Below are 25,666 nucleotides of genomic sequence, written 5' to 3' on the forward strand. Positions count from 1 at the left end.
AGGGGTGTGGCTTACCATCAGGCGCACGACTTGTTCGTCAAGTCAAAGTCACTTGATTTCATAAAAAAGAGTAAGGGCGCTCTTAAATTAGAGGCTTATAGTAATTTTCATATTGTACTAATTTTCATACAATATTCGGAAGCATATTTACAGCGCCATTGTTATGACCGTCACAGTCACAATTAGTTAATTAAAAACTACTGCAGCGCCACTGTCGCGCCACTGTAGGCTTCTAGAAGCGTCCAATTTGAAGGCGCCCAGCATGTTAACCCTTCGGCCACGGAAGCACTTAATTAATAGTTATGTTAAAACTCTGGTCTGTCTCTATCCGAACATTGCTACACGCTTCAGGGTTTCATATGAGTGATTTAGATACGCAATAAATAAATAAATAAAAACGCGCTGAACGTCGATCGCAAAAAGTTTTTGGTATTCCCAGAATCCCACAATAAATATAAGGCGACCCTCAGCGCTTGACATGCCGAGAATGGTTGGAGGCAGTAAAGATTGGACTGTATACGAGACACATGGCAAAATACTGCTTATATTCTCTTTGGATATGACAAAAACGTTTTGCCACATACGGGACAGTATTAAATTATATACAAAATGCAAGTCTGCTCTTGCATGGAGTTTTGCAGTCACTCGTGGTGTGGCTCAGAGAAATAACGCAAAACCAGAAGCCTTATTGGCAACGATAAACTCGAATCTAAATTAGATAGTACAGCCCAATGACGCAAAGTTGCCTATATTAGTATTAGTATTTCCGAGCACATACAAGCCAAGTATCGTTAAGGTGCGACTGAATGTGGAATTTTCTGGGCGAGCTCCTTCTATCGTAGAATTCATAGATCGTATCTTTGCTCCAGGGCTAGAGCTCCTTTGCCCAAAAGCTAATCCATTAATTTTAAAAAAGTGCACTGAAGTGACACAATGAACACGATACGTTACTTTCAGTTGTGCACTTAAAAGGAAGACTACTTCCTTTTGAATGCATAACTGAAGCAAAAAGACGGATATTTACGAAGTGAAACGAAACCATAACACTTATTATCCGGTACTTTAAAAAGAAACTGTAAACCACCACAACACTAAAGCTAATTATTATTTAAAGTAAATACAACCTGATTATCAGTTATACACTTTCTTTTAAGTGCATAACTGAAGTAAAAAGAGGGATATTTACGAAGTAAAACGAAACAATAACACTTAGGGTAAGGTTTTGTTAGTTGTACCCTTTAAAAAAACCGCTTATTGAGTCATGTATTGACAAGACACCTGGTCGCCTAATTCGTACCACCTGTAACCTAAGTAGTACTTAGAATAACACTTCAGTCAGGACATCATAAACTGTATAGTACAGTACTAATAAAAAGAGATCACAATAACAATTAAAATCTAGAAATAGGTGCTATGGTCTAAGGTGGTTAAAATCAAATAATTCTTAATATTTTTGAAGGGAGAGAATAATTCCAAAATGTCATGTGTAAGGGAACACAGAAAACAAAAATTTTAAACTCTTAAGAAATAGAATTATAAATTGTGATGAAAGAAAATTATAAGTAAATGATTTCAGAAATAAAATTATAAATTTTAAGTAAATAAACTGAAAATTCTCCTGAAATGAACTTACAAATTGTAATGAAATAAAATTAACATGCTTCGGTTGTCAAATAAAGGCATATTATATAATAAAGGCACTCAAGAATTAGTTTTGTTGCATACAAACATATTATTTAGCTGAAAAGACTAAAAAATAATTTTCAAAAATTCCTAATTCGTACCGGTACGATTAAGGAGCTTTCCTCGGTACGACTTAAGCAACACTGTCAACATTTCAAATCAAACTTACAGTTATAACATAAAAACATCTGCCGTTTGCTTGTGCTTAAATTAATGCTAAAATACGTCAAAAATAGACGAATACCAAAAAATTACTTTACCACCTTATTACTCCTTGGAATAGCTTCCGAATGAATGAGAAATTTTAAAGAAAACAGTGCAAAAACTTATGTTTTCATATTTTTCTTCCCAACACGACTATCGGCCGGCCGCCGGTGTGTTTTTGTTTACTCGCTTAACTTTAGAGTTCAAATTTATATTACCTACTAGATATTACTTCCCACGCATGTGAGACCAGATTTCGCTGGAGTACGACTTAGGCGGTGGTACGACTAACGCAACCTTACCCTGTTATTGGGTACTTTAAAACAAAACCGTAAACCTTCACAATTCTATAGCTAATTATCTCCGCAAACTAATAAATAAAGTAAATACAACCTGATTGTCACCGATCCAACCACAAGAAGCAATTTACAATTCATACCGCAATGCGTACGTTACTTTTCTCCTTTTAAAAAAACCATCTGTCAACTCACTCGCACCATTTTATATTCGAATGAGGCGATGCAATACGCAGCAACGTTCACACTTTGAGGAACTTTTATAAAATCAATAAACCAAACGTAATCGTATCAACAGAGATAATCAGTAATCGATTACAAAGTTAAGCAGATAATTAATCATGGCTAACACACTTTTACAGTTTACTCAGTGTGACAGGTGTAACGGCAGTGTCCCTGAGATCTTTGCGATTTAAAGCGGTCGGAGTGTCACTGAAACTGCTGGACCTGTCGTTCAACATCACGACTTGTTCGCCCCGTCACTTGATGTCATAAAAAATAAATTAAATAAATTTAATGTTGTATAGAAGTCAATTACACCGTAAAAACTTCACCGATAGAAGATAACAATAATTATTAATAACGAATTATCAAATTTCAAAAAATCTAGATGATGATGAAAGTATTATACTAGTATCTTGATATGAATATAATATGTCATAAATAATTTGTTCTTCAAATAAATGTTAAATTTAAAAACAAAAACTTTAAATACAAGTCGGAATAAGAAAACGGAAATGTTGAAATTAATCTTCTTCTTGAGGTTCGTCTACTATAGGAGGTTCAACAAGATTATTGGGCGCATTGGCAGTGCCTGTAAGACCTTTGCGACTTACAAGCTCTGAGTGACACTGCAACTGCTACGGATAGGCGTGTCGCTTATCCACCAGGCGCACGACTTCTTCATCCCGTCATCTGGTAATATAAAAAAAAATCATGGCAATCCTGCCTGGTCCGAAGGCAACTTCAGAGGTTACCACTCTAAAGAGCGAGGTGGTACTGCAGCCGACCACCATTTTGAACCATTCCCCCATATTCTTTAACCACCGGTTTCTACCACCACTTTATTTTCCAGCGATGTTGCACTAGATAATAAGCTGGGGTAATTTGTGCTAATCGTTTCTCATGACAAGGTCGAAGTTTGACGTCTTCCTGTGCTTAACTATATTGATAACCTCCACCTTTTTAAGTTTATTAACTTCGAAATGGGTCGAAAGAATTTTTCTTTGTGTTCTATATATGTATAGTCGAATGTGTGAGTAATGCGTTTTTTTCATTTTTATTGAACTGATATTCAATTATTTTTGTGAAATTACTCCACTAGTTTATTATAATTATTAATACACAGATCGAACACTCAGAAAAAATTCCTTCGATCCGGCGATGTGCTTGTCGGGTCTTTGTATTTGGTTTTTCAACGACTTTTTAGTCGTAGCGCCTTCTATGAGAAATCTATGAAAGTTTTATCACCCAGTTAGATACATATACAGATCGAACACTCAGAAAAAATTCTTTTAATATTTTATTAATATTTAATATTTTTTGGTAATAATTATAAGAATTTTTTTTTTGTTGTTTTAAATACATGACTTATGTATTACAATTACAATTAGCCTGGTGTATCCCACTGTTGGGCAAAGGCCTCCACTTGATCCCTCCACTCATCCCTGTCTTGAGCTAACTGGACCCAAGCCTTATCGTAGGCGTCCAGTTCGTCACGCCATCGCTTCCTCGGTCTGCCTCGGCGCCTTACCTTATATATGATTAATGTTTTTAAACATAATATTTCCTATGAAAATTTATAGATTTTATGTACTAATAAAAACCAATAGTTCGTACAGGATCAAGAGCACGGCAAATTTGACACTTAGGATTTAAAATTCAACTCTATATAAAACTTGATTCGCTCTTCGCTATTTCTATTGTAAATTGAAGACAAAACAAAAAATGTTTTCTGTAAAGTAAACAAAACTTGAAATTGGTAAACAAACCTAAATCAAAGTGAGAATATTCGAACGTGAATGTGTTTGACAAGTCGCTTTATACTTGGTTTTGGGTTACGTAGGGAGGGTCGATAGACATGTTAACGATTTTTTTACACAGGGTTATTTGTAAAATAACAACCTCAGAGGAGCAATATTACTAATATCATAAACAACATCGTTTGTTTCGTAACTTTTAAGAATTCATCAGGTTTTACTTTCATACAAAAAATTAAAACATTTCATTGGATCATTCTAAACGGTGATAACTTTGAGCAGTAACAAAAGAGCACTAGCGTAAATACCAGTCCAATGCAAATGCATAAATGGAGCGGAGGTCATCGGAAAGAACGCTGGCACGTTTGATCTGACTACCAAAGACAAATCTAATAGTCTCAGATAGTACAACAAAAGCTTAAACGTATTTTTGGTAAATTTACTATGCTATGTAAAAAGTCATTGAATTGGTATTTAGAATGTTAGTAACATAGTCCTGCGTCGTTGTTAGTATTTAGTATTTACAAATAACTCTGTATACCTTTTTCTATATACCGTAAGCTCTACTTACAACTGGAAAGCTTGCATGAGTCTACAAAGTGAAGTAGTTAGTGACTGTGTAATATAATTTTGTAGGTAGATATACAAACCATATGTGTCGCAAAAACGAGCGATTCGTTCTGTGTACCGTTTAGGTTCTCGTGTTTCTCTTAGAGAAAAGTTTAAGGAGACTGGTATCATGACTGTGGCATCACAGTACATTCACTCTATTATTTTGTATGCCCATAAAAATATAATAATTTCAGAAATAAGATATCCGTAATATTAACTTTAGAACTAGGTCCAAACCCAAGGTACCACGATTTCGTTTAACTAAGATAAACGATTCTTTAATGGGACCCTCTTATTTTAAAATGTAAAAAAATCTTATTTTAAAACGTTTTTAAAATAAGATTCCGGAGCATATATTAAAATTATCATTTCCCATTGTTTAAAACTTACCATATTATGTGATATTACAAAATTGATGAGTATGTGTCTGTGAGCATGAGTCAAGTTCCACACAATTATGATTCAAAGTGTATTCCATAGCATTTAAGTTTATTGGAAAAGAGCAGTCCCTAGAGTATCTTGCTTGTTTTTCTCAGAGAGCAGTAGCTTAAAAAATGACATTCTGAAGTGTAAACATTTTACCTATAGAATAAATAATTATTTGACTTTGACAATGTGAAATTTTACAGTGCCCCTAGCGGTCACAAGCGGAACTAAAGTTTACTGAACAAATATTTTTTCTTTTGCATCAATATTCGTCTTGTCAGAAATATAATTTATGTCGGGAAATAGTGGTTCTAAATATGTAATGGCAGTCTGAAAACCGTTGGCCTTAATAACCTAAAATGTTTACTGTGGAAAAAATTCTGCCTCTGACTATAATTTGAAATATGCACATCAGACCACTCCCGTAGGTCAAACAGACATACGGGCGTTTTCAGTCACGCACATAACATTGTTTATTGCCATAACAAAATGGACTATATTCTATGTGCAACAAAATACATTTTTACTGAAATTGTCTGTGGAGAGCACAAGGGCAGAGAATAAAGTTAATTGTAATTTTTATATTATGGTTGTAAAGAGTAGATGAATGTGTTCTTTTTTTTAATATGTAAATAAATCTCATCGATGGTTTTCCCTTAAAAATAGTTAAATTTGCTTTTAATTCATAATATAATATATTATCTATGTTCTGTCATAATAAGAATTCGCCTATATCGCACTGCTATTACAATGCGTTGTAACTCAAAATATGTGAAATTTAATATTATATTATTACTGAACGTAAAATTTGATTCTCTACACGTTAAAAAAACCGTCGTTAGAATATTGTAACAAAATAATAATCAAAAGATATCCACTTAACTCAAAATGAGACACACTTTATGTAAGCTAGTCCTGGCCAAAATAATACTTATTCAAAAATATGAAAAATGTTTTCCATTTTATTTTTAAATACATTTGAGAAATTGTTTAAGTGCCTATAGTAAACTATGACATACATTTTTGATGATTTTTTGCGGGGAGTAATTCGTTTTTCATCGATTCTGAGAAAGTCTACTTTTTGAGTTAATACAGTATTGTATCAACAGTGCGATATGTAGTCCCACTCCTGAGCAAAGGTCTCCTTTCACAATGAGAGAGTTTTGGCTGTAGTTCCGACGCGGAACCAATGCGTATAAGGAAATTCACACACATCATTAAATTGCTTTGCAGAAACTCAGCGGTGCAGGCGTTAGCACCTATTTATACGAGGCGAAAGTGTTTCGTTACTACGCCTTTATGTACATTAATGGCGAATCCGAATTCCATTTACTAGGCAACAACATTTAAATTCCTCTGAATAATACAACCGCGCGGTCGCCGCGCGGGCCGCTGCGTAGACCAAATTGAAGCCAGTCTCGCCTGCGTGCCCGGCACGCTCATTTAAGTTTAAAAGTAAAGGTCAAATAAATAGAGCGTATTTTGTCATGACAGTTAGACGCACGCGGTCGCTGCGCAGCGGATACGCGGACTCCGCTCATAAACGCGCGGCGGCCGCGCGGGTTGAGCGCGATGACATTCGTTTCGAATAAATGCGCTCAGAGGTCCAATCATAAGTCTACGATGACTGTTGGTATATGTACTTTTTTATGATATGAAGTAACGGTACGAACAAGTCGTGGCCTGGTGGTAAGCGACACACCTACTCATAACAGCTGTGGTACCATTTATAGTTGTACATTGCAAAGATCTGTGGGGCACTGACACTGCACCCATCACCCTGACACATAAAATTGACAAGTCCCATGTGCATGTAATTTTCCAGCAAAGGGTGCAGCTAATCTTCAAAACCGGAACGCAGTAATTCTCACATTACTTTTTGACGGCAGAAATAGCTAACTTCTCTTAATAGTTAATTTCTTAAAGATACTAAATTGTAATCCAAAAACACGATAAGTCAAATTCAGCAAATTAAGTAATACGTCATAATCATAATGGAACACTATATGAGATGGGTTAGACCGTATGATTATTTATTATGACGATATCCCTCGTCAACCCAAAACTTTTTGCCCCAAAGAAGCAACTTTACCGGAAAATGTTCGTTAAGTGAGACGTAATGTCATACTTATACGAAATATTGGTATTTGAAGAATAGTATAAATCGGACCAAATTATTATATATTTTATGGCTTTGTCAAGTTTTGCGACACGTACGATTTTGGCAGCAGTCCAACAGGCGTAAATTTTATTTTAATTGCAGTAATCAATAAAATTTATCTGCCTGCTATTAATGTAAAATAAAATAAAGTAAGAATATAGTGACTAAAACATTAAAATTTTGTATGGGCGAAGAAGTTAATATTTGATTGAAATCAAAAACTCGTGATATGTAGTATACAAATGCGTGTATATGTAATTTGAAATTTACCGTGAGGTTTTCGGTGAAGGAAAACATCGTGAGGAAACCTGCACGTCGAAAAAGGACCACAACCATCCCATCGCGTCGAAGAAATTTTTCAATAATACACTTCATCAAAAAGCAACGTTAACGGTAGCTTGTGACACCTGTAAAGGTACCGGCTGCGGTGAGAAGGTTCTAAAATCTTTCACTAGGTATCACTAGCAGCACCGAGTGCCGAAAACCAATATAAAGATCTATAACAAAAAGGTTCATAATCCTCAAAAAAAACATGTGAAGTCTCCAAGCCGCATTGGGCCAGAGCGTGATGGACTATGGCCCAAACCCTCGCCTGACATTGGGACGTATAAATGGGTTGATGATGATGATAATGAAAATGACATTAAGGTCATGTGTTGGCGAAGAAATTGATACTTGATATAAAAACAAAACCCATAACATGTAGGACATAAATGCGTATGCAATCTTGCGTTGATAGTCAACGCAAAAGGCAACGCAGTTCTTGGAAATTGGAGACATAGAATCACGAAATGACTTATGAATTTACAAGTATTTCTTGTATATTTCAGCTGCGGAAGCCGGTGTCGACGCTCTCGATTCCCGGCGCGATGAAGGCGTACTCTGGCAGCGGCAGAGACGCGGCGTCAGAGGAAGCGGGAGTCGCACTTGTCGGCGTCCACAGCGAGTACCCGCGCTTTGGAGAGGAGAGGGCACTCGGCGGCGGCACTTACAAGGGCGGGGGGGCGGCGAAACATAAACCCAATATAGGATATAGGTATGTATAATTAATTCATAAGATATAAATACGTAGACTAAACCGTAGTCAGTTAGAAACGTGAATCTGCCAGGTTAGCTAGGCCAAACAACAATGCAAAGAATTTATAATTTCTCCTAAATAGACGAAACCTTGAAGAATCGCAAAAACATTTGTCGTTGTCCACAACTGAATTGTTAACTGATAGATTTTCGAATTCGAAGATTAAGGACGTTAATTCCCAATAAAATTCAGATTGAGAATCTTCTCCTTGAAGTCAGTTCAAAAGACTTAAGAATAGAGCGATGCCAATTAGGTTCGTATAATATTTTAAAATACACCAGAGAGTATTGTTACTTGATTGATTCCACGTCCAAAAGAATAATCGTTTTAAATTTCGACAATAGACAACTTATTCTTGTACCATACCTAGTAATTACAGGTTACATAATATCACAAAGTTAATTTCATTTGAAAAGGTTATTAACACTACTTAATTATTAATATAAAGATCGACCATAAAGAAAAATTCCTTCTAACTGACAGCACTCGAATGTATGCTAATCTAGGGCAACTACTTAATTGTAGAACAAAAAGGGTTTTAAAATTGAGCCTTTCACGGGTCTTTTCGCAAAAAAATGTGTTGAGACTCCGTAACGGACTGATTGCTGTCAATATCATAAAGTTTAAGATGAATTACTTTACTTCGCGCTAAAGTTGTGTAGATAATCTTCATTTTCGTCAAAATTAACTCCAATCAATCGATTACTTTCAATTTAGTCTGTATGAAGGCTTTTCATAAACTAGAGCAAGCAATTATCACTGCATTGTGGTTGGCTTATACAATCATTTAAAAAATAGTACAGTTTTGTATTAAGAGCGTTTTAATAATGACTAAAGCCTTGAGCGAACGGAAATAGATTGCATCAGGGTCGCATCGATTTTCTTGTTCTGCAGAACGAATTGTCCCTACATATAGAGTTCGTCTAGAATAGTTTTACGATCTTCGTTTTGGACATTATTTTTACAATATCTTGGAAAATTTTATTACAAAATATTGGATTCTGAATTGGTACACAACAAAAATATAATCAGTATGACAATGTATTTATAACGAGCCAAAAATTGCATCAACTAGCTGCTCAAATTTAGATTCTTCCTGTAAAATAAGTACCAGAGCAACCCAGAACACTTAGATCTAAACCAATTTTGGAAAGGCTTGGTCACAAAATGCTTCTATGTATAGAAAATGGAAACTGGGAACTCTTTATGTAGCAGTCATATTGTTAGCCACTGAGCAACCGAGATGGAACTTTCCTACGAATTTAGAAAATTCGAATAATACCTACTTCTCATACAAACATGCATTAGCTGTTCATTATTTCTATGAGATGTATTTAAGGAAATTCGTAATTTTGTTTAATACAATTATTAGTTGTAATTACGAGAATGCCATGTTAATAGGTATCGGGCTATTAAATAATCTCGTACAGAGTACTAAAAAAACCAATCTCAAAAAACATTCATCCCCTAGTTTGCCACTCCTATAGGTAGAATATTTTCTTCAAATCTAAATGGAACCACTATTGGGGTACCCTCTTTCCAACAAAAAAGAATTACCAAAATCGGTTCACAAATCAGAGTTATCGCGTAACGTACATACAAAAAAAAACATAGTCGAATTGAGAACCTCCTCCTTTTTTTGAAGTCGGCTAAAAATACTTAGTCAAGTTTTTTCTCTCGACCATATTATTTATAAATAGATATATTATTAGACAATAAAATAAAAAAGCGTAAATACAAACTAACGAGTACTTTATTTAGCACACGAATACTTCGCAAGGCACTACGTAATTTGGTACAAATTCATGAATTGCAATATTTACACAGATGAACAAAATAACAAATTGATTTTGTGATGAATTGGCTCTGACTCAACATATATTCTATAGACCTTGACAGTCAACTACGCCCTTATTCTGCTAGCACCACTCAGTGAGTGATTGCACCCATACAAGCTATGATAGCAAAGTACAAAATTATACAAAAAAATCTCACGACGTCTCCTAATATTCAATTCGAATAGATGTTGTCATTTAATAAATAAATGTTTTCAATATTGTATTAATTAATAAATAATAGTCATAGTCATGATTGTCAAACTTGACACTTAAGGTTCAACTTTATATCGATTGGGTAAGAACTTTGCGAAGTCCAAATCACTATGTGCCTTTAACTTGCCCTTAGTCTCTTGTACTTAATGTTGAATTGAAATGCTCCTTATTGTTTTCATTATTGTATTAATAAATAAATAATTATCACAAGCACATCAAATTTGATACTTACGATTTAAATTCAACTCTATGTCGAGTTGGATAAGAATCTTCCGAAGTCCAAATCACTATGTGCTTTTAACTTGCCCTTAGTCACTTGTACTTAGAGTTAAATTGAAATAGATATTAATAATGAGTAATTAATCCTTATTGTTGTCAACATCGCGTTAACTAATAAATAATAATCACGGGCACGTCAAACTTGACACTTAAGATTTAAATACAGCTCTGCTTCGATTCGAGTAAGAACCTTGCGAAGTCCAAATCACTATGTGCCTTTAACTTGCGCTTAGTTACTTGTACTTAGTGTTAAATTGAAATAGATATTAATAATGAGTTTTCTCCTTATTGTTGTCAATATTGCGTTAACTAATAAATAATAATCACGGGCACGTCAAACTTGACACTTAAGATATAAATACAATTCTACGTCTATTCGGATAAGAGCCTTGCAAAGTCGAAATCACTATGTGCTTTTGACTTATCCTTAGTTACTTGTAATTTGTGTCAAAAAATTTAAACTGACCAATATATTACTATACATTTCAGGTTAGGTAGAAGAAAGGCGTTATTTGAAAAAAGAAAAAGAATAAGTGACTACGCTTTAGTCATGGGAATGTTCGGTATTATAATTATGGTTATAGAAAACGAACTTTCAAGTGCTGGCGTCTACACCAAGGTATTACTATTCTTAAGTTTATGTAAGTTTTATAGAAGAATTAAGGGTATAATATACTATTCTAGAACCGCATTCGAAACTTTTATTTTATGCCACTTTATCTAAAAAAATCACCGATATGTTTATGTCACAGGTTTTTTTTTTATGAGTGAATTATATATGAGTTAACTCTTTTATTGTACATTAGGAGTGTCCGTGTAAACTCTTGAATGCGGTTTTGGAATAACCGCAGAATACATTGTTTGGTAATAATTATACAATAACTAATATTTGTTTAGTCGTGTAGAACGTATGAATATCGGTAGATTAGCGGTACAAATTTATAGTGCGAATGTGGATGGAGACGTGAGGAGAGGTAGACCTCGGCGCATACCTCAGTCAGAGTGGGGATGTCTTTAAAATGGTCGGATTAAAAGTATCAAGAATAAATGGGCATGTATGAAGAGACTGCTGGAAGTGGAGGAGGCGAAAGAGGTTTGTCAGGAGCGTAGGAACTGAAGCCCCATCTTTGCCTACCCCGGTAGGAGGCATATGTATGTATGTGAGTACAAATCTGGGATCTACTCCCGTTCTTCGTCCGTTATCTCTATATAATACTCGACTAAATTAAAAGACTATGTCATATATCAAGCTTCAGTCGCAACTTGCGTCTTTGAATTTGGTCGTATATTACTTATTTCACAGTAATTGTTTCGGACGGAGAACGAGACTACAGAGCCCGGTACTATTGAGTTTTTGACTTTGCCAAGAAAAAGAAATGGAAATGGATTACGTTTATAAAACACTACGAATATACTCTTCAATATAATCTCAGTACAGAGTACTAAAAAAACCGACCTCAAAAGTACGTGTAATTACATATAATTTCCATGTTTTATAGAAATCGGTTACCGGGTAATCCCCTATCCCCTACCCCATCCCCTAGTTAGTACCTAAAATATAATAAAATTCGGTTCTCACTTCTAAAAGTATATTGAGAGAGAAAAACGCATTGAATTGGAGAATAGCAAAATCAACCATTAAAATAATTGCTGCTTATAATAAAATTTAGGCGCTATTTATAAAAATGAATCTTCATGCGTGAACAGCCACCCTTAGCGGTAAATGATTTTCTTCAAAATTAAATGGGACCACCATGCAGAACCTCTTTCCAATAAAAAAAAAACACGAAAATCGGTTCACAAATACCGGAGTTATCGCGAAACATACGTACGAAAAAAAAACAGTCGAATTGAGAACCTCCTCCTTTTTTAGGAAATAGGTTAAAAAATATAAATTATTAGATATGATCCAATTTTTCTTTGTCTATAAACATTTTTTTTTATTTTCAGGCTTCAATATATTCACAAGCGTTGAAGACGCTAATATCAATGTCGACTGTGATTTTACTTGGCCTAATAGTCGCTTATCACGCTTTAGAAGTACAGGTACATATTCTTTTTTTATATATGATATTCAACCTATGAAGCAGAATGAACTTGTCAGATTATGTCTCAAGGTAACAGGCGCAGCGGCTGTGCCCCTCAGATCTTTGCGATTTAAAGCTCTGAGTGGCACTGCACTAGTTATGGACAGGCGTGTAGCTTACCATTAAGCGCACGACTTGTTCGTCCCTTCACTTAATATTATATATAAAAAAGGTAAATATTCTTTTTTATATATGGTGTTCAACTTATACAACAGTCAAACAGGTTCAACCGGCGAAAAGTATCCAACAGTGCAGTTTTGCAGTACAAATAAGTAAGGCTGTGGTACCTTTTCAGCAGAGTTCAGCACATCAAGAGTATCTTTACTTCAACAAAATGTACTATAAAAACATTTGATTGACGACTGTTGGGTATAGGATCTTACCTTTTACCCTTAAATACAAAATTCAGTAATTCTTGCGGTACAACTACCCAGGTCAGTCTTGCATAGCTACAGAACCGTTCTAATGTTAAAAAGTACTCTCGTAATAAAAATAATACAGTGACACTTGCACAGAATAATGAGAAATAATCCTTGAAAGGTTAACACAAAACACGATAATTATTATATTCAAACAAAATATGCATTTATGTATGTAAAAAATACGTGTTCATTCTCATCATCTGTTAATATTTGTCAAAGTCGAGCAAGTGCGAACGTACACTCGACCGTTTCTTATATGGAAACAACACAGAGCAGTTTTCAGTCCCCCATATCTTCATCATGGTGTTCAGTATTAGATTCAGAAGATTATAAACTGCTTCGAGTGTACAATGTAGCGTCAAGGTTAAAAACGAACGCAAGACTTGTCCTTAGGCGAAATATCTTGTCTTCTTATCTTGAAAGAATCGCGAAAAATTCAGTTTAACGTATGATTGGGCTAACGAAACCTTTAAATGTTTTATTTCAGTTATTTATGATAGACAACTGCGCAGACGACTGGCGAATAGCAATGACCTGGCAGAGAATAGCCCAAATAGCCTTGGAACTCGCCATATGTGCCGTCCATCCAATTCCCGGACAGTACACTTTTACCTGGACAACAAAGTTAGCCAATAAAGGCGGTGTTATAGGTGTTGAAGTTGTGAGTATTGAAATTAAATTGTCCTTTATTGGTAATAGCATACTAATGAACCAAGGTACAATAGTTAGCCGTTGAAAATATAATTCGCTTAATTACTGTATCTTGGCTAAGGTTATAGCTGTTGAATTATAAGTTTCGATGTCCAATATAAATGCAAGAAGATGAAACTATGGATATTATGAATTAAAAAAACTGCTTATGTAGTTGTGCATGCTCTGCAATCTGATATTCCTTGTGTACATTTCCTCAAGGCATATAATGTGTGATATATTTTCACAGAAGACAAACATTATTTTTAATTGCAAGAGATACCTATTAGGTCCTTTTTGCTATTTATTTCCACATAGATAATGTTTCAAGAAAGTAGAAAGGACTTAAATATTTTTTCTCAACGATAATCGGAAAAGTTGGATATTCTTTTGAACCCAGAACACGTTAAACCTTTATATATTTGACAATTGCATACTACAACTAAATGGCTATAGAAAAATGTCATACAGCCAAGTTGTCCGTTTGTTTTTTCAGCGGAGAGCGTGTATTTGATTGTTAATTCCGTTTTAAAAGGCGTTTCAAAATGGTCACCGTAAAGATGTAACGATTTCCGAAAAAATATTAGAAAATTAAACTATTGAAGAAAAATTACAATCCAAAATCTGGCAGTAATGCCAATTAGACGCCTTAGCCTGTCTCGAATGACGGGATATTACTAATTTTGTTTTAAAAAGGTCTATCGTCAGAAAAAAAACTTAAAAAGTTACTTGTACTTGTATCATTTCCTTGCATTTATTGAGAAAAGCTCTATATATATCTCGGCGGTAACCGAGATTGCCTGACTCATATATTACACGGCCGAGCGCCCCAGCGAGACATAGTAACTCAAACTTGTCCGGCTATCCCTTACTTCCCGGCCTCTGCAATAATGTAATATATATAGAAGTTTGCAAATTACCTTTAACGATAAAACGTTATTTAAATATGAACAGCTGACATAAATACAAGTATACAATGTTAATTAACTTATAATAACATAGTGTCGATACTAATTTTTTTACATTTATGTGTATGCTTAACCACAACATTGATACAGAAATATGATTGTTAGGGCGCCTTCAGATTAGATGCTTACAGAAGCGCTACAGTGTTGCTACTATCATGACACGTCGCCGCACCTCTGCCAATTTTGATACAATATTTAGAAGTGCAGTTGCAGCGCCACTGTCGAGACACGTGCGCCATTTCTGCAATCACAATTAGTGAAATAAATTACTGAACTACAGAAACGCGGCTGCCGTGTCGCAGTCGCGCCACTACAGTGCTTCTAAAAGCATCTCATTTGAAGGCCTATGCTTTATACATATAGGATTTATTTTGTGTTACTGTTTTACTGATATTTGCTTTTTATTTTCCTCCTTAGGGCACAATATCATATAAGCATATACAGGTCTGTATTTTGTTGAATTGTCAGTTTTAAGTGATGTTAGAATCTATGTTTGAACAGCATGTGCCGAAATGTATGAAATGTCCCACACATCACTGTCTTGTATTGTCATAATTGTGTATTTTTATGTTTTCAAATGCAACCGAAAGTGTGTACTGTTTTTATAAAATAGTTTTTGTGATAGTAAAGTCCTTAAGAACCTGTCAATTTTATACCTAGTTAACATTTAGTTTACACGTTTAATTCACAATAGTTTAATGAATACATATTTAAACATGTAGTCACATTAACTAACGTTATTTTTTTAAACTAGTATTTTGTTAAAAAGTATGTAGATAGAGAAAAAAATTATTATTTTAACAACAAATTAGAATTCACGATAACCTGACATCACTTGAAATGTAGAAAAAAGTAAAAACACTTGTTTGTCTAATGAGTTTGTTGAATGTGCCTTAAGGTGTTTTGTCCTTTGCTTTGAAACTACGTAATTAACTTGAGAATTTACGATAATTAGTTTAAATTAAAATGTTTAATCAAGGCGTATCCCGAACACAGTATAATTTGATCATATTGAAAGAGCTTTTATGTGTTTATTTGTATCAACAAAATAATTACTTGCTGAATATAATTTCAGTGACATTTAATTATCAATTCCGTTTTGAAATTTGACTTTTACAGAAATGTTCTATTTTCCATGTAGTCCCACATGTGACTAATGTTTGATTTTGTCTGTTACCATATTTTCTTATTTTAACATTCCAGGTTCCATATGACGTCACATTGTCTTTACCAATGTTCTTTCGGCTATACCTCATATGCAGGGTTATGCTTCTTCACAGCAAGTTGTTCACAGATGCCTCTTCTAGAAGTATAGGGGCGTTAAACAGAATTAACTTTAATACTAGGTAATTTTCTTACTTTTAAACATGATCTATAGAATATTTACCGTATTTGTCTTGGAAATTGCATTTTTATTCTTAGATTGAGTTTGTAATTTTAATTTATAAGTGAAACCCGCCGAATATTTTACATAGTTTGGTGATTAATCTCATTTACTTTTAGTTACTTTTATGTAGCTTCTTCGTTGTAAAGGTTTTTTCATCAAATATGGTTTTTCTAAGAAAATAAAATAATGGATTTGCATATTTTGGCTTCATAAAGTAATGCTCTTCACAGATTTGTCCTAAAAACTTTAATGACCATTTGTCCTGGCACTGTCTTACTGGTGTTCATGGTGTCACTGTGGATCATCGCAAGCTGGACACTAAGGCAATGTGAGAGGTTAGTACGTTTTATAAATTCACTGTTACTAATAGTGTATCAAATATATGATCTGTGTACTGACTCTTGTAAGTGAAAGGATGAGTCAGATATCAAATACGCTATTGTTAAGGTTAATTTTTTCTTAATTTTTTTTGTTTTCGTCAATTCAAGTTTTTGCTTCCATCGTTTTGTTTACCTAAGTATTTGACACTACGAAGTTTTATGCAAATTGTTTAAGGATATCACCAGTGTTTTGTGCCAGTGGGCATGCTATTGCTTTTGTACTGTGGCGTTGTAAATATTTGTTTCGCTTCTTACCCACTATATTTTTGTTCTAAATGTCTAGGATTTACATTCGGAGAACTTTTTTTAAGTAGTGGTGCTAGGTTCATGATCATCACAGTGATATACAAGAGTTTGACTTTGAATAACATTGCAATGTAGAATTCGTTACTGTTCACACGAACGCTATTGTCAAGTAATTAGTTTTAGAAAATATGGAATCAATCAATGTAGAAGACGCTAAATGTTATCAAAGTAGTACTAACACAATAACACAGCACATTCACGGTACAGGTTTCTATTTACTGTTGCATATCCAATATGGCACAGAATACACGTGGAATAAATAAATTTGTAAACAGCAACAGTAAAAATTGCATAAATTACGCACAAAATGGCTCTATAAATGAATGGACATAATACTTATGCTTATAACTACTCGCTAACATCTAAATGCACAAAGCCATTGCACCTTTCTCACAATCATGCATTGATTAAAATACTTCTTCCCGATGAAACTGCCTATTCCCACTTATGTGTCTCTCCTCCTTCTCTTTCTTGCAGTCTGTCTATTTGTTTTATATATATATATGTGTGGTCGTCTCTCTGTTCAACAAGCAAATGAAATACTCACGCATGGCTAATGTTTTCGTATTCAACCCAGATCAGTGTTTAGAGTGCACGATGTATTTTAAAATATTTATTGTCGGTTTTAGCTGTGTAGAAGTGATGTTTATTTATCGTCTTTCAATAGGCATGCCAGTTATGGACATGAATAAACGTCTGTGTTTAGAAATTTGTTTTATAGCTTGAAGTCTTATTGGATGAAATTCTAAATTTCTATTGTGTACTTGCTTGAATTGTCACGAACGTTCGATTTCGTAAAAAATATTGTATCTTGTTAAGTAATATAATACAGAACGTTATTATATTGTTTGGTCGAGCAAACGGTTATCTTGTGGTTCTTGTTGGGCGTTTTGGCTCTCAGGTTCCATGATGAAGACCATGCAAATTTGCTAAACTCAATGTGGCTGACTGCTATAACGTTCCTCTGTGTCGGCTACGGTGACATAGTCCCCAACACTTACTGCGGCCGTGGCATTACCCTCACCTGCGGTATGGTGGTATGTATGACAACTGTAGGGCACTTTGGGTTCACTTACTTCAAGTTCGAAACACTCTCATTCGGTTAACGTCATCATAGAAATTGTTCAAAATAGGTCTAGCAAGACTCTTTCCTTATCAAATTTCTCAATATACTTGCTTTGCCTTGAGAACAAACTTAGGTCGGTAAAGGTGAGCCATTTTATGTGTTAATTATTTCACAATCGTTTGAAGCAATTTCACAATCAAAGTCAAACTCTTCAATGTCTGAATACGGTTTGTCTTTATTTATATTTTTATTTGAATTTTTTTACTCTTACCACTGATTGATAGGGCGACGCTTCGCAGCAATTTCGTTAGGACTTGTCGGATCACGTTCGATGGTTTTATGTAATATATTTCAAAAGACAGTTGTGTTGAGTAACGCGTTAAAATGTATTAACAATTCAGGTTTCACGACGAAGAACACGCTAACCTACTGAATGCGATGTGGCTAATTGCAATAACATTCCTCTCCGTTGGTTTTGGTGACATTGTGCCAAACACATATTGCGGGAGAGGTATCGCTGTTAGCACCGGTATTATGGTAAGTTTCTTAAAAACAAGCTTTATTATGTGTTGACTGACTTCATATTCACTATGACGAAATTTTACTACCAAAGAGGGGGACATTGTATTATGTTTTTCATTTTGCTTTAAGAAAAAATGAGTTTTTTTTTTTCAAATAAAATATGAGAAGAAGGAACAAATGCAAGTAATTAATTAAGTATTTTTTGAGGAAAGAATGACAAAGTAAAAGTCAAAGACATTGTTACCAACTAAATAAATATCAAAATCACATTTGGAAATTGAATTATACTTTTCAGTTTGTTCAATTTCTAATAACTATATGAAACTATTTTTTTTCAGATTTAAATCGCGTATATTTGTTTTTTCAAACAAACTAATGTTAAGTCATTCCTGCGGTCACGGCTGACTGTTAAAAAAATTGTTTCATTTCCAATGTGCAACAATCGCAAAAAATAATTTATAGTAATTTAATTGATAGCACGAGTCTCTTATCCCCCTTTTTGAGTGTTAAAAATAAATTATTCAGGCAGCCTAATACTACGGTACGGTTTAAATGAGAAAATAAATTAATAATTATAGTTCTAGGCCCATTATCTCTAAAAGAAAAATGTAGAGCAACTGTACTTCAACAATTAATAGTATTTTGTCATTATGACATCTCCAAGCAGCTAAGTCAAAACATTATTGATTGTTGAAGCCCAGCACTTCTTTTCTGGTAGATAACAGGCCTAAGGGCGCCTTCAAATTAGCCGCTTATAGAAGCGCTGCAGTGGCACCACTGTGGCGTTGCACTGTCACTACTAATTTTCATACAATATTTAGAAGCGCAGCCGCAGTGCCTACAGTCGCGCCACGCGTGCGCCACTTTTACAGACTAGATACTGTATGAAAATTAGTAGTCGCGGATTTCGCGCCACAGATAGGCCTACAGAACAGTAAATACAGCGTACAAGTAATAGAAGTGGTTAGTTAGCGTCTGACGCGTGCCAACTATAGATTTCGAAAGACCTAACTGAGCTCAGTCCGCTATCTCGGCTTTGTGGTTATGGTTTCATTGTGGTTGTCATTCTTTCGTGCAAATACTCTAAAATCCTAGAAAAATACCTTATTGTGCTGTTTTGGAGTGCAAAAATGATAGCAGTACCAAAAATATTACCTGTTACGGTATTTCATATCACAGGACAGTTTTATTTTGATAAATTTTGGATTTTCTGTTTATCGAAATATTTTTTTTTGTTACAAGATACGAAAGTAAAGCTTATATCTCTGCAGTATGATCGCTTTTTGTTTGGAGAATTAAATTTATAATTCCAATTTTTCGTGGTTCAGCAATGAACCGCTAGATGGCACCACATTGATTGAAATTTCAATATTAGTATTATTATTTGCTATTGTATAGTATTGATGGTATTGAACTTTCAACGATATGCCAACAGGTTAAAGTTTAAATTATGTTAACAATCCAGAGTTTGTTATTTCTTTTTAAATTTGAAACTACTATCAATCAATATCAAGATTTTGTAGTGTTTTAAATTAAGAATTGTGAGTTTTGGCGATATCGGTTCTGATAGTAATCGAGGCCCATGGCACTTACATTGTGTTTTTCTTCCGTGGACACGCCACTGCAGTATTGCTACAAGCGTCAAAATTGAAGGCACCGTCACGCCCTGTGTTTCATCAAAAGAGTGTTACCAAACCTCCCACGTCGAAGTTGCGCACTGAAATTAATTTTAATTACTTCAATCCAGAGACAGTGCATTACGACGCACTTTATGTTTTAAAATGACTCATCGCACTCATGCTCGGGATTAAGTATGACCAAGTATTATAAATTGTACAATGACCATTACGACCTTTTCATGGCATTTTTTACGCCGTAGTAAATCGTGGCGCGTATAAATTGTATGGACGATTTTTGCCTTCCATATAAATTATGTTAAAACGCGCAACGCACTGTTTACAGTTCATGACAAAGGTTTGTAGTGTTTGAGTGTTCCGCAATTTTTACCTCGCGACAGGGACATAAGTCCTTACATGATGATCCATATGCTTTTTCTTATCCCAGTATCGCCAATCCACGTTATGTCCACGTTTTGTGTTCAAAAATATCCAGGCCTCATAGTGGAAAGCGGTGACTTCATGAAAATAATTGTCTCTCTTGTGAAATGGCAGCGGTTTTCAAACCAACGGGACTTCGGTACTCCTCCACTGCAGGAATCGTTATTGTTCGTACCTTGTGCCACGTTCATGTACAGTCGATGCTCTAAGACATCTGACCCTCTCACCGAGTATTTGATTTTAAGTAGATCGGTAAGAACAAAGGTGTTAAACAAACTTAACCTTTAACTTGTGAGCCGTACATTTAAGTTTGATGTGACTTCCTTATTGCATCTTAAGATTTATGCCAAAATTTAATTAAACAAATATAAATTTCAAGCAAAGAGCCGGAATTAATTTACATTTTCTGTTGCATTCAACTTAAGAAGACTCTCAGAATGATAATGTCGACAAGGAGGTCAGTTACCGTAGGGCATCGACTATACTTCTAGCAAGGCGTCTCCTGTTAAACGTCGGAGCAAATCAGAACCTTATAACCAGCCATTATCTACCAAGTAGAGTGAAACGTTGTTTCATTAAACAACAGGGAAAAAATACCATTTATTAGTTGCCATAGCACACCTCGTTTACGCTCCGTTTTGGTAGATAATGGGTCTTTGGTGATATTAAATGGTTCCATATATCATGTACAACTCTTACGTGCGAAGCTATTGATTCCCTCCCCGAAAGTCAGTCAACACAGTATCAATGTAACGAACTATCACACATCACACAATTGCTTTACACATTTACAAAAAAAAAACCACACAACCACAGCTGTCGATGTATTTAATGTAATAATTTTGTATGGATGTTCACAAAGCAACTGTTGTTACCGAAGTGGTTTTTATTTTAATGTCGATAATAATGTTAATTGTACACATTTTATTACAATATTCACATATCTGATTCACATTCGATGTACACACGATTATTATCAAATCATAGGGTAGATATAAACCGTATAACGTATTATGTAGTTGTTCACACAGTTCATGTTTTTTGTAACAATTGATCAAAGCAAATAACGGTATTGTTTTTTGAAATTTTAATATAAACCAACGTCCATTTCCCTGTTAAAGCCATCTATTAGATAACTGTAGTTGGAATGCTTCATTTCTCCTTAATATTTCAAGCTCTCTCTTTCACTTCTATATTTCACTGAATCGCACAATAAGTTTATTTATAAAATGGCTCACTTTTCCTAAACTCATTTTGACAATAAAAAGATAATAAGTAAAATCTGCACATTAAATCTATCAAGGTAAAAAAACGTTTGAAATAATTACACATTTAAATATCAATTTAAATAAATTTGTGTGCACTCACTTGTTATTATGCACTGAGAATAATTATCACAGTCACTTCAAAAAGTTGCTTAAATGTTATTTAGTAATTAAAGAGTTATATAAAAGTGTGAATATCGTTGTACTTTATCAATAACTTTACTTCTAGACATTAACAATACCTACCTAACAACGATTTTCATACTTCTATACGCCCTTAATTATAATTTGTCGCATTATTAACTATAGTGCCTAAATCTATAAGCTAAATAAAAGTTACTAAATCTTAAATAGATAATTATGATAATTTTAAAAATAACATTCAGATTTCGAACTATGAGTATTATCGAAACAATAGAATTAAAGATTTTTTTAAATGTTTTTGAACGTAAAAAGGTTAGAATAGTTGATTCGATTATCCTCATTACTTTTTTGTAAAAAGTATAATTTTAAAATTTAAATAATAATAAATAAAAAAGCACTTGGCTCAAAATAATTTTCAGTTTCTTTTAATTTCTAGCCTTCATTTAAGGAATGAGAAACTCTTGAATGCTTATACACGTTCGCTTGCATTTTACATTAAGGTATTCACTTAACAGGGAGCTGGATGCACTGCGTTATTAGTCGCGGTTGTATCAAGAAAATTAGAATTAACTAGAGCTGAGAAGCACGTTCATAACTTCATGATGGATACACAACTTACTAAAAGAGTAAGTATTACAGTGGCATTCGTTCATCACAGTTATTTGTTGATCTAATTAACAGGGGGCGGGATGTACAGCCTTATTAGTGACCGTTGCTTCAAGAAAATTAGAATTAACTAGAGCGGAGAAACACGTACATAACTTCATGATGGAAACGCAGCTTACGAAAAAGGTAAGATGAGTGGTATGCAATTGAGGATCGCAGGTAAGTTTTGAATTGAGTTTACAAAACGAATTCGCTAGATTAGTGGCCTGCCTTAACAGCGTGGTTCGTTTGTGATATTTAGCTACTAAACGCCAGAATTGGGACCTGTAGCATTGTAAAAAACTCGAGTCCGGGAGTCTGCATATTAGGACTTGGCTCCAATTCACAAGACTCGACTCATAAAGACAGAGACTCACTAGACGGTGTATTACGAGCCTGTCCAGGTTTTGAATCATCGAGTATATAACCAGAAATAGAGACGAAATAAGGGCCATATATTCCTGGTAACACATTAGCGATACAGCTCTTATAAATATCAACTCCCGTTTGTACTGAAATATAGACAGGCCAAATACTGACCTGTGTGTACGTCTCCGTATATTCCAAAAATATTCTGAATTTATTGTAATAAAGATAATCTCTAACAATGCCCTGCTGTTCTATTCGGTGGTGTGGGAAAAACAGCAAAATATCTAATTACAAAACAAATGGAATAACATTTCATCGGTAATTAAATATGAAATATGTAATTTTGAAATTTTCGTCGATTATAGTAAAGCTCAAGTTAACTGGTCGATTTGAAGTGAAACAGTTGACGACACCCGTCAATTGTTTCGAATTCGGGCTGGCCAATCGAAGCGCTGTTGCCACAGTAATGAAATGGCAGCATAGTTTTCAAACAAATTTGACATTTCGTCTCTATTTATGGTTATATACTCGATGTTTCGAATAGACTAGAGTTTGACATTAGTGCTCGAGTCTATTTATGTAACAAGTCGCGCTCGAGTTCGACTCTGTTTATATAACGAGTTTGGTAAGTAAGTACATACTGAGCGGTAGTGTTGTGGTGTGTTAAATTGTAGTATAATTAAGTATTATTATCCTCTTCTTTTTTGAATCACTATATTAAGTATTAATTTTTTATTTAAATTTGTGGGCATTGAAAATTGTTCAGTAAAATTGAACTTTGCTTGTCGTTTTCATGACTATGTGGAGTAGAAGTCACTTCGAGTCAAATTTTGGAAGTCGAATTTTGTCAAGACTCGAATTACGTTTACGACTCGAGTTCTCTTTAGACTTCGAGTCTGTGCTGGGTTTGGGCTGAAGACTTGGGCTCGACGCGACTCGGACTCGTGAGTGTTTTAGACAACTGAGTCTTACAAAATGAGTCGAGTTTATAAATACAGACTCCCGGACTCGAGTTTTTTACTACACTAATATAACGTAATTAAAAATACTATACTAGAACGGAAAATAAATACCTTTGAAGTGTTTGGTATTTGTGCACAACAGTCACCAAATATATGCACTTAAAAATCAAAATTATGAGAACACGAGGGTATACAATATTTGAGTAACTTTTTATCAAATTAGAAAAGGTTCAGAGTGAGACGATGTTTGTAAATAAAAGTACTTATGCTTACAGTACTATTTTCTGCATTCTGATATTCTATTCTACGGAATACGTACTATATTCGTAAAATTTACAGAGTTATTTGTAAAATGCTAACAACTTCTTAGGACTGTCTTACTAACATCATATACAACAATTTTTGTTCCATGACTTTTAATAATTCGTCAGATTTCACTTTCGTAAAAAAATAAATATATTTAAATAGATCGCTATGAGCGGAGATAATTCTGTGCAAAACGCGGGAGGTGAACTTACTACCAAATACAAATTAAAAGTGTCAGATAGTACAAAACATACTTTTGGTAAAAAAGGATGGCGATATTCTGTGTATTTTGACGCATGACCCACGTCGTCAAAAACTATTTTTGACGACCTTGTGCATTAAGGAGACTTATCAATACTTGTGATTCATTATCAATGCATCAAAAAAGCTAATTGAGTACTACTGTAGAAGCTGAGGTTATAAAGTTGACATAGGTTATATTTATAACATTGTCCTGTATTTCGCTTCAGATGTATGTTCGTAGTAGCAGAAAACAACAAGTTTTCAGTTTGTTCCAAAAAATAATGAAGAACTACCCGAATATTCATAAATCTGCCAAACTCTACCATATTTAATATAACTTGTCACGTTCTGCAGCAATGAAAATGAATAGAAATTAAATCTGCCTAAATGGCGGAAATCTGCCACAAACGGTCACAATGTTCGCAATATCAATGTGACATTGACACTGGCAGGAAGTCTCTTGTCAAAACGTTCCTTTGCAACTTTCATTATCTCTCATTTAAATATTTTCTAAATATTTTTGTCACATTGTGTATTATTTTTTGCTTTATGTCTTTACTGCATAATTGATTATTTCATTAGGTATTTCATAGCATTAATGTTTTTTGTGTGTTCTACAATATAATCAATATTTGAGGTAGGTAAATATCCAATCATGCTTAAAATGAAACGTACGTACAAGAACATTACCTAATCTATGGTCGAACTGAATCGATTGCGTTGTGTTCTTGCATCTATTCTAAAATACAATTTTTTATTCCCGACTTCTAAAAATATACAAACATATATTGATAACTAGGCATAAAGTAAAACGCAAAATTATACTAGCAAAGTCCATGAACAGGTTTCGCCATCCTTCTTTATCATGTTTTGTCAAAAGTTACAGAACATTGTTTATAATGTCAGTAATCTAGTCCGATGAGGTAGTTAGTATTTTAATTAAACATTTGTATGCGAGAGATTGCACTGTGAACTTAACATAGACGAGTACGTTTGGCATTGTGGGCGCTGGATGAGAAGATCCCGGTTTCAATTACCAGTAGAACTAACTAGGTTTTTTTCTAAGTTGGTTCTGGTT

At 34.3% G+C, this 25,666-nt stretch overlaps 1 protein-coding gene across 1 annotated transcript in view; it reads left to right on the forward strand.

Moving 5' to 3' along the window:
* LOC113234649 (small conductance calcium-activated potassium channel protein) overlaps window positions 1-25,666 on the forward strand; it is a 185,585-nt gene that overhangs the window by 150,077 nt on the left and 9,842 nt on the right. Inside the window, exons 2-9 of the mRNA XM_026470051.1 lie at window positions 8,192-8,397; window positions 11,259-11,388; window positions 12,720-12,815; window positions 13,766-13,939; window positions 16,140-16,282; window positions 16,554-16,658; window positions 18,477-18,612; window positions 22,579-22,689. Coding sequence (XP_026325836.1) covers window positions 8,192-8,397; window positions 11,259-11,388; window positions 12,720-12,815; window positions 13,766-13,939; window positions 16,140-16,282; window positions 16,554-16,658; window positions 18,477-18,612; window positions 22,579-22,689 — 1,101 coding nt within the window. The remainder of the gene's footprint in view (window positions 1-8,191; window positions 8,398-11,258; window positions 11,389-12,719; window positions 12,816-13,765; window positions 13,940-16,139; window positions 16,283-16,553; window positions 16,659-18,476; window positions 18,613-22,578; window positions 22,690-25,666) is intronic.

Source organism: Hyposmocoma kahamanoa, unplaced genomic scaffold (genome assembly GCF_003589595.1).
Source record: "Hyposmocoma kahamanoa isolate Upper Pololo Valley unplaced genomic scaffold, ASM358959v1 86, whole genome shotgun sequence".
Taxonomy (NCBI): Eukaryota; Metazoa; Arthropoda; class Insecta; order Lepidoptera; family Cosmopterigidae; genus Hyposmocoma; species Hyposmocoma kahamanoa.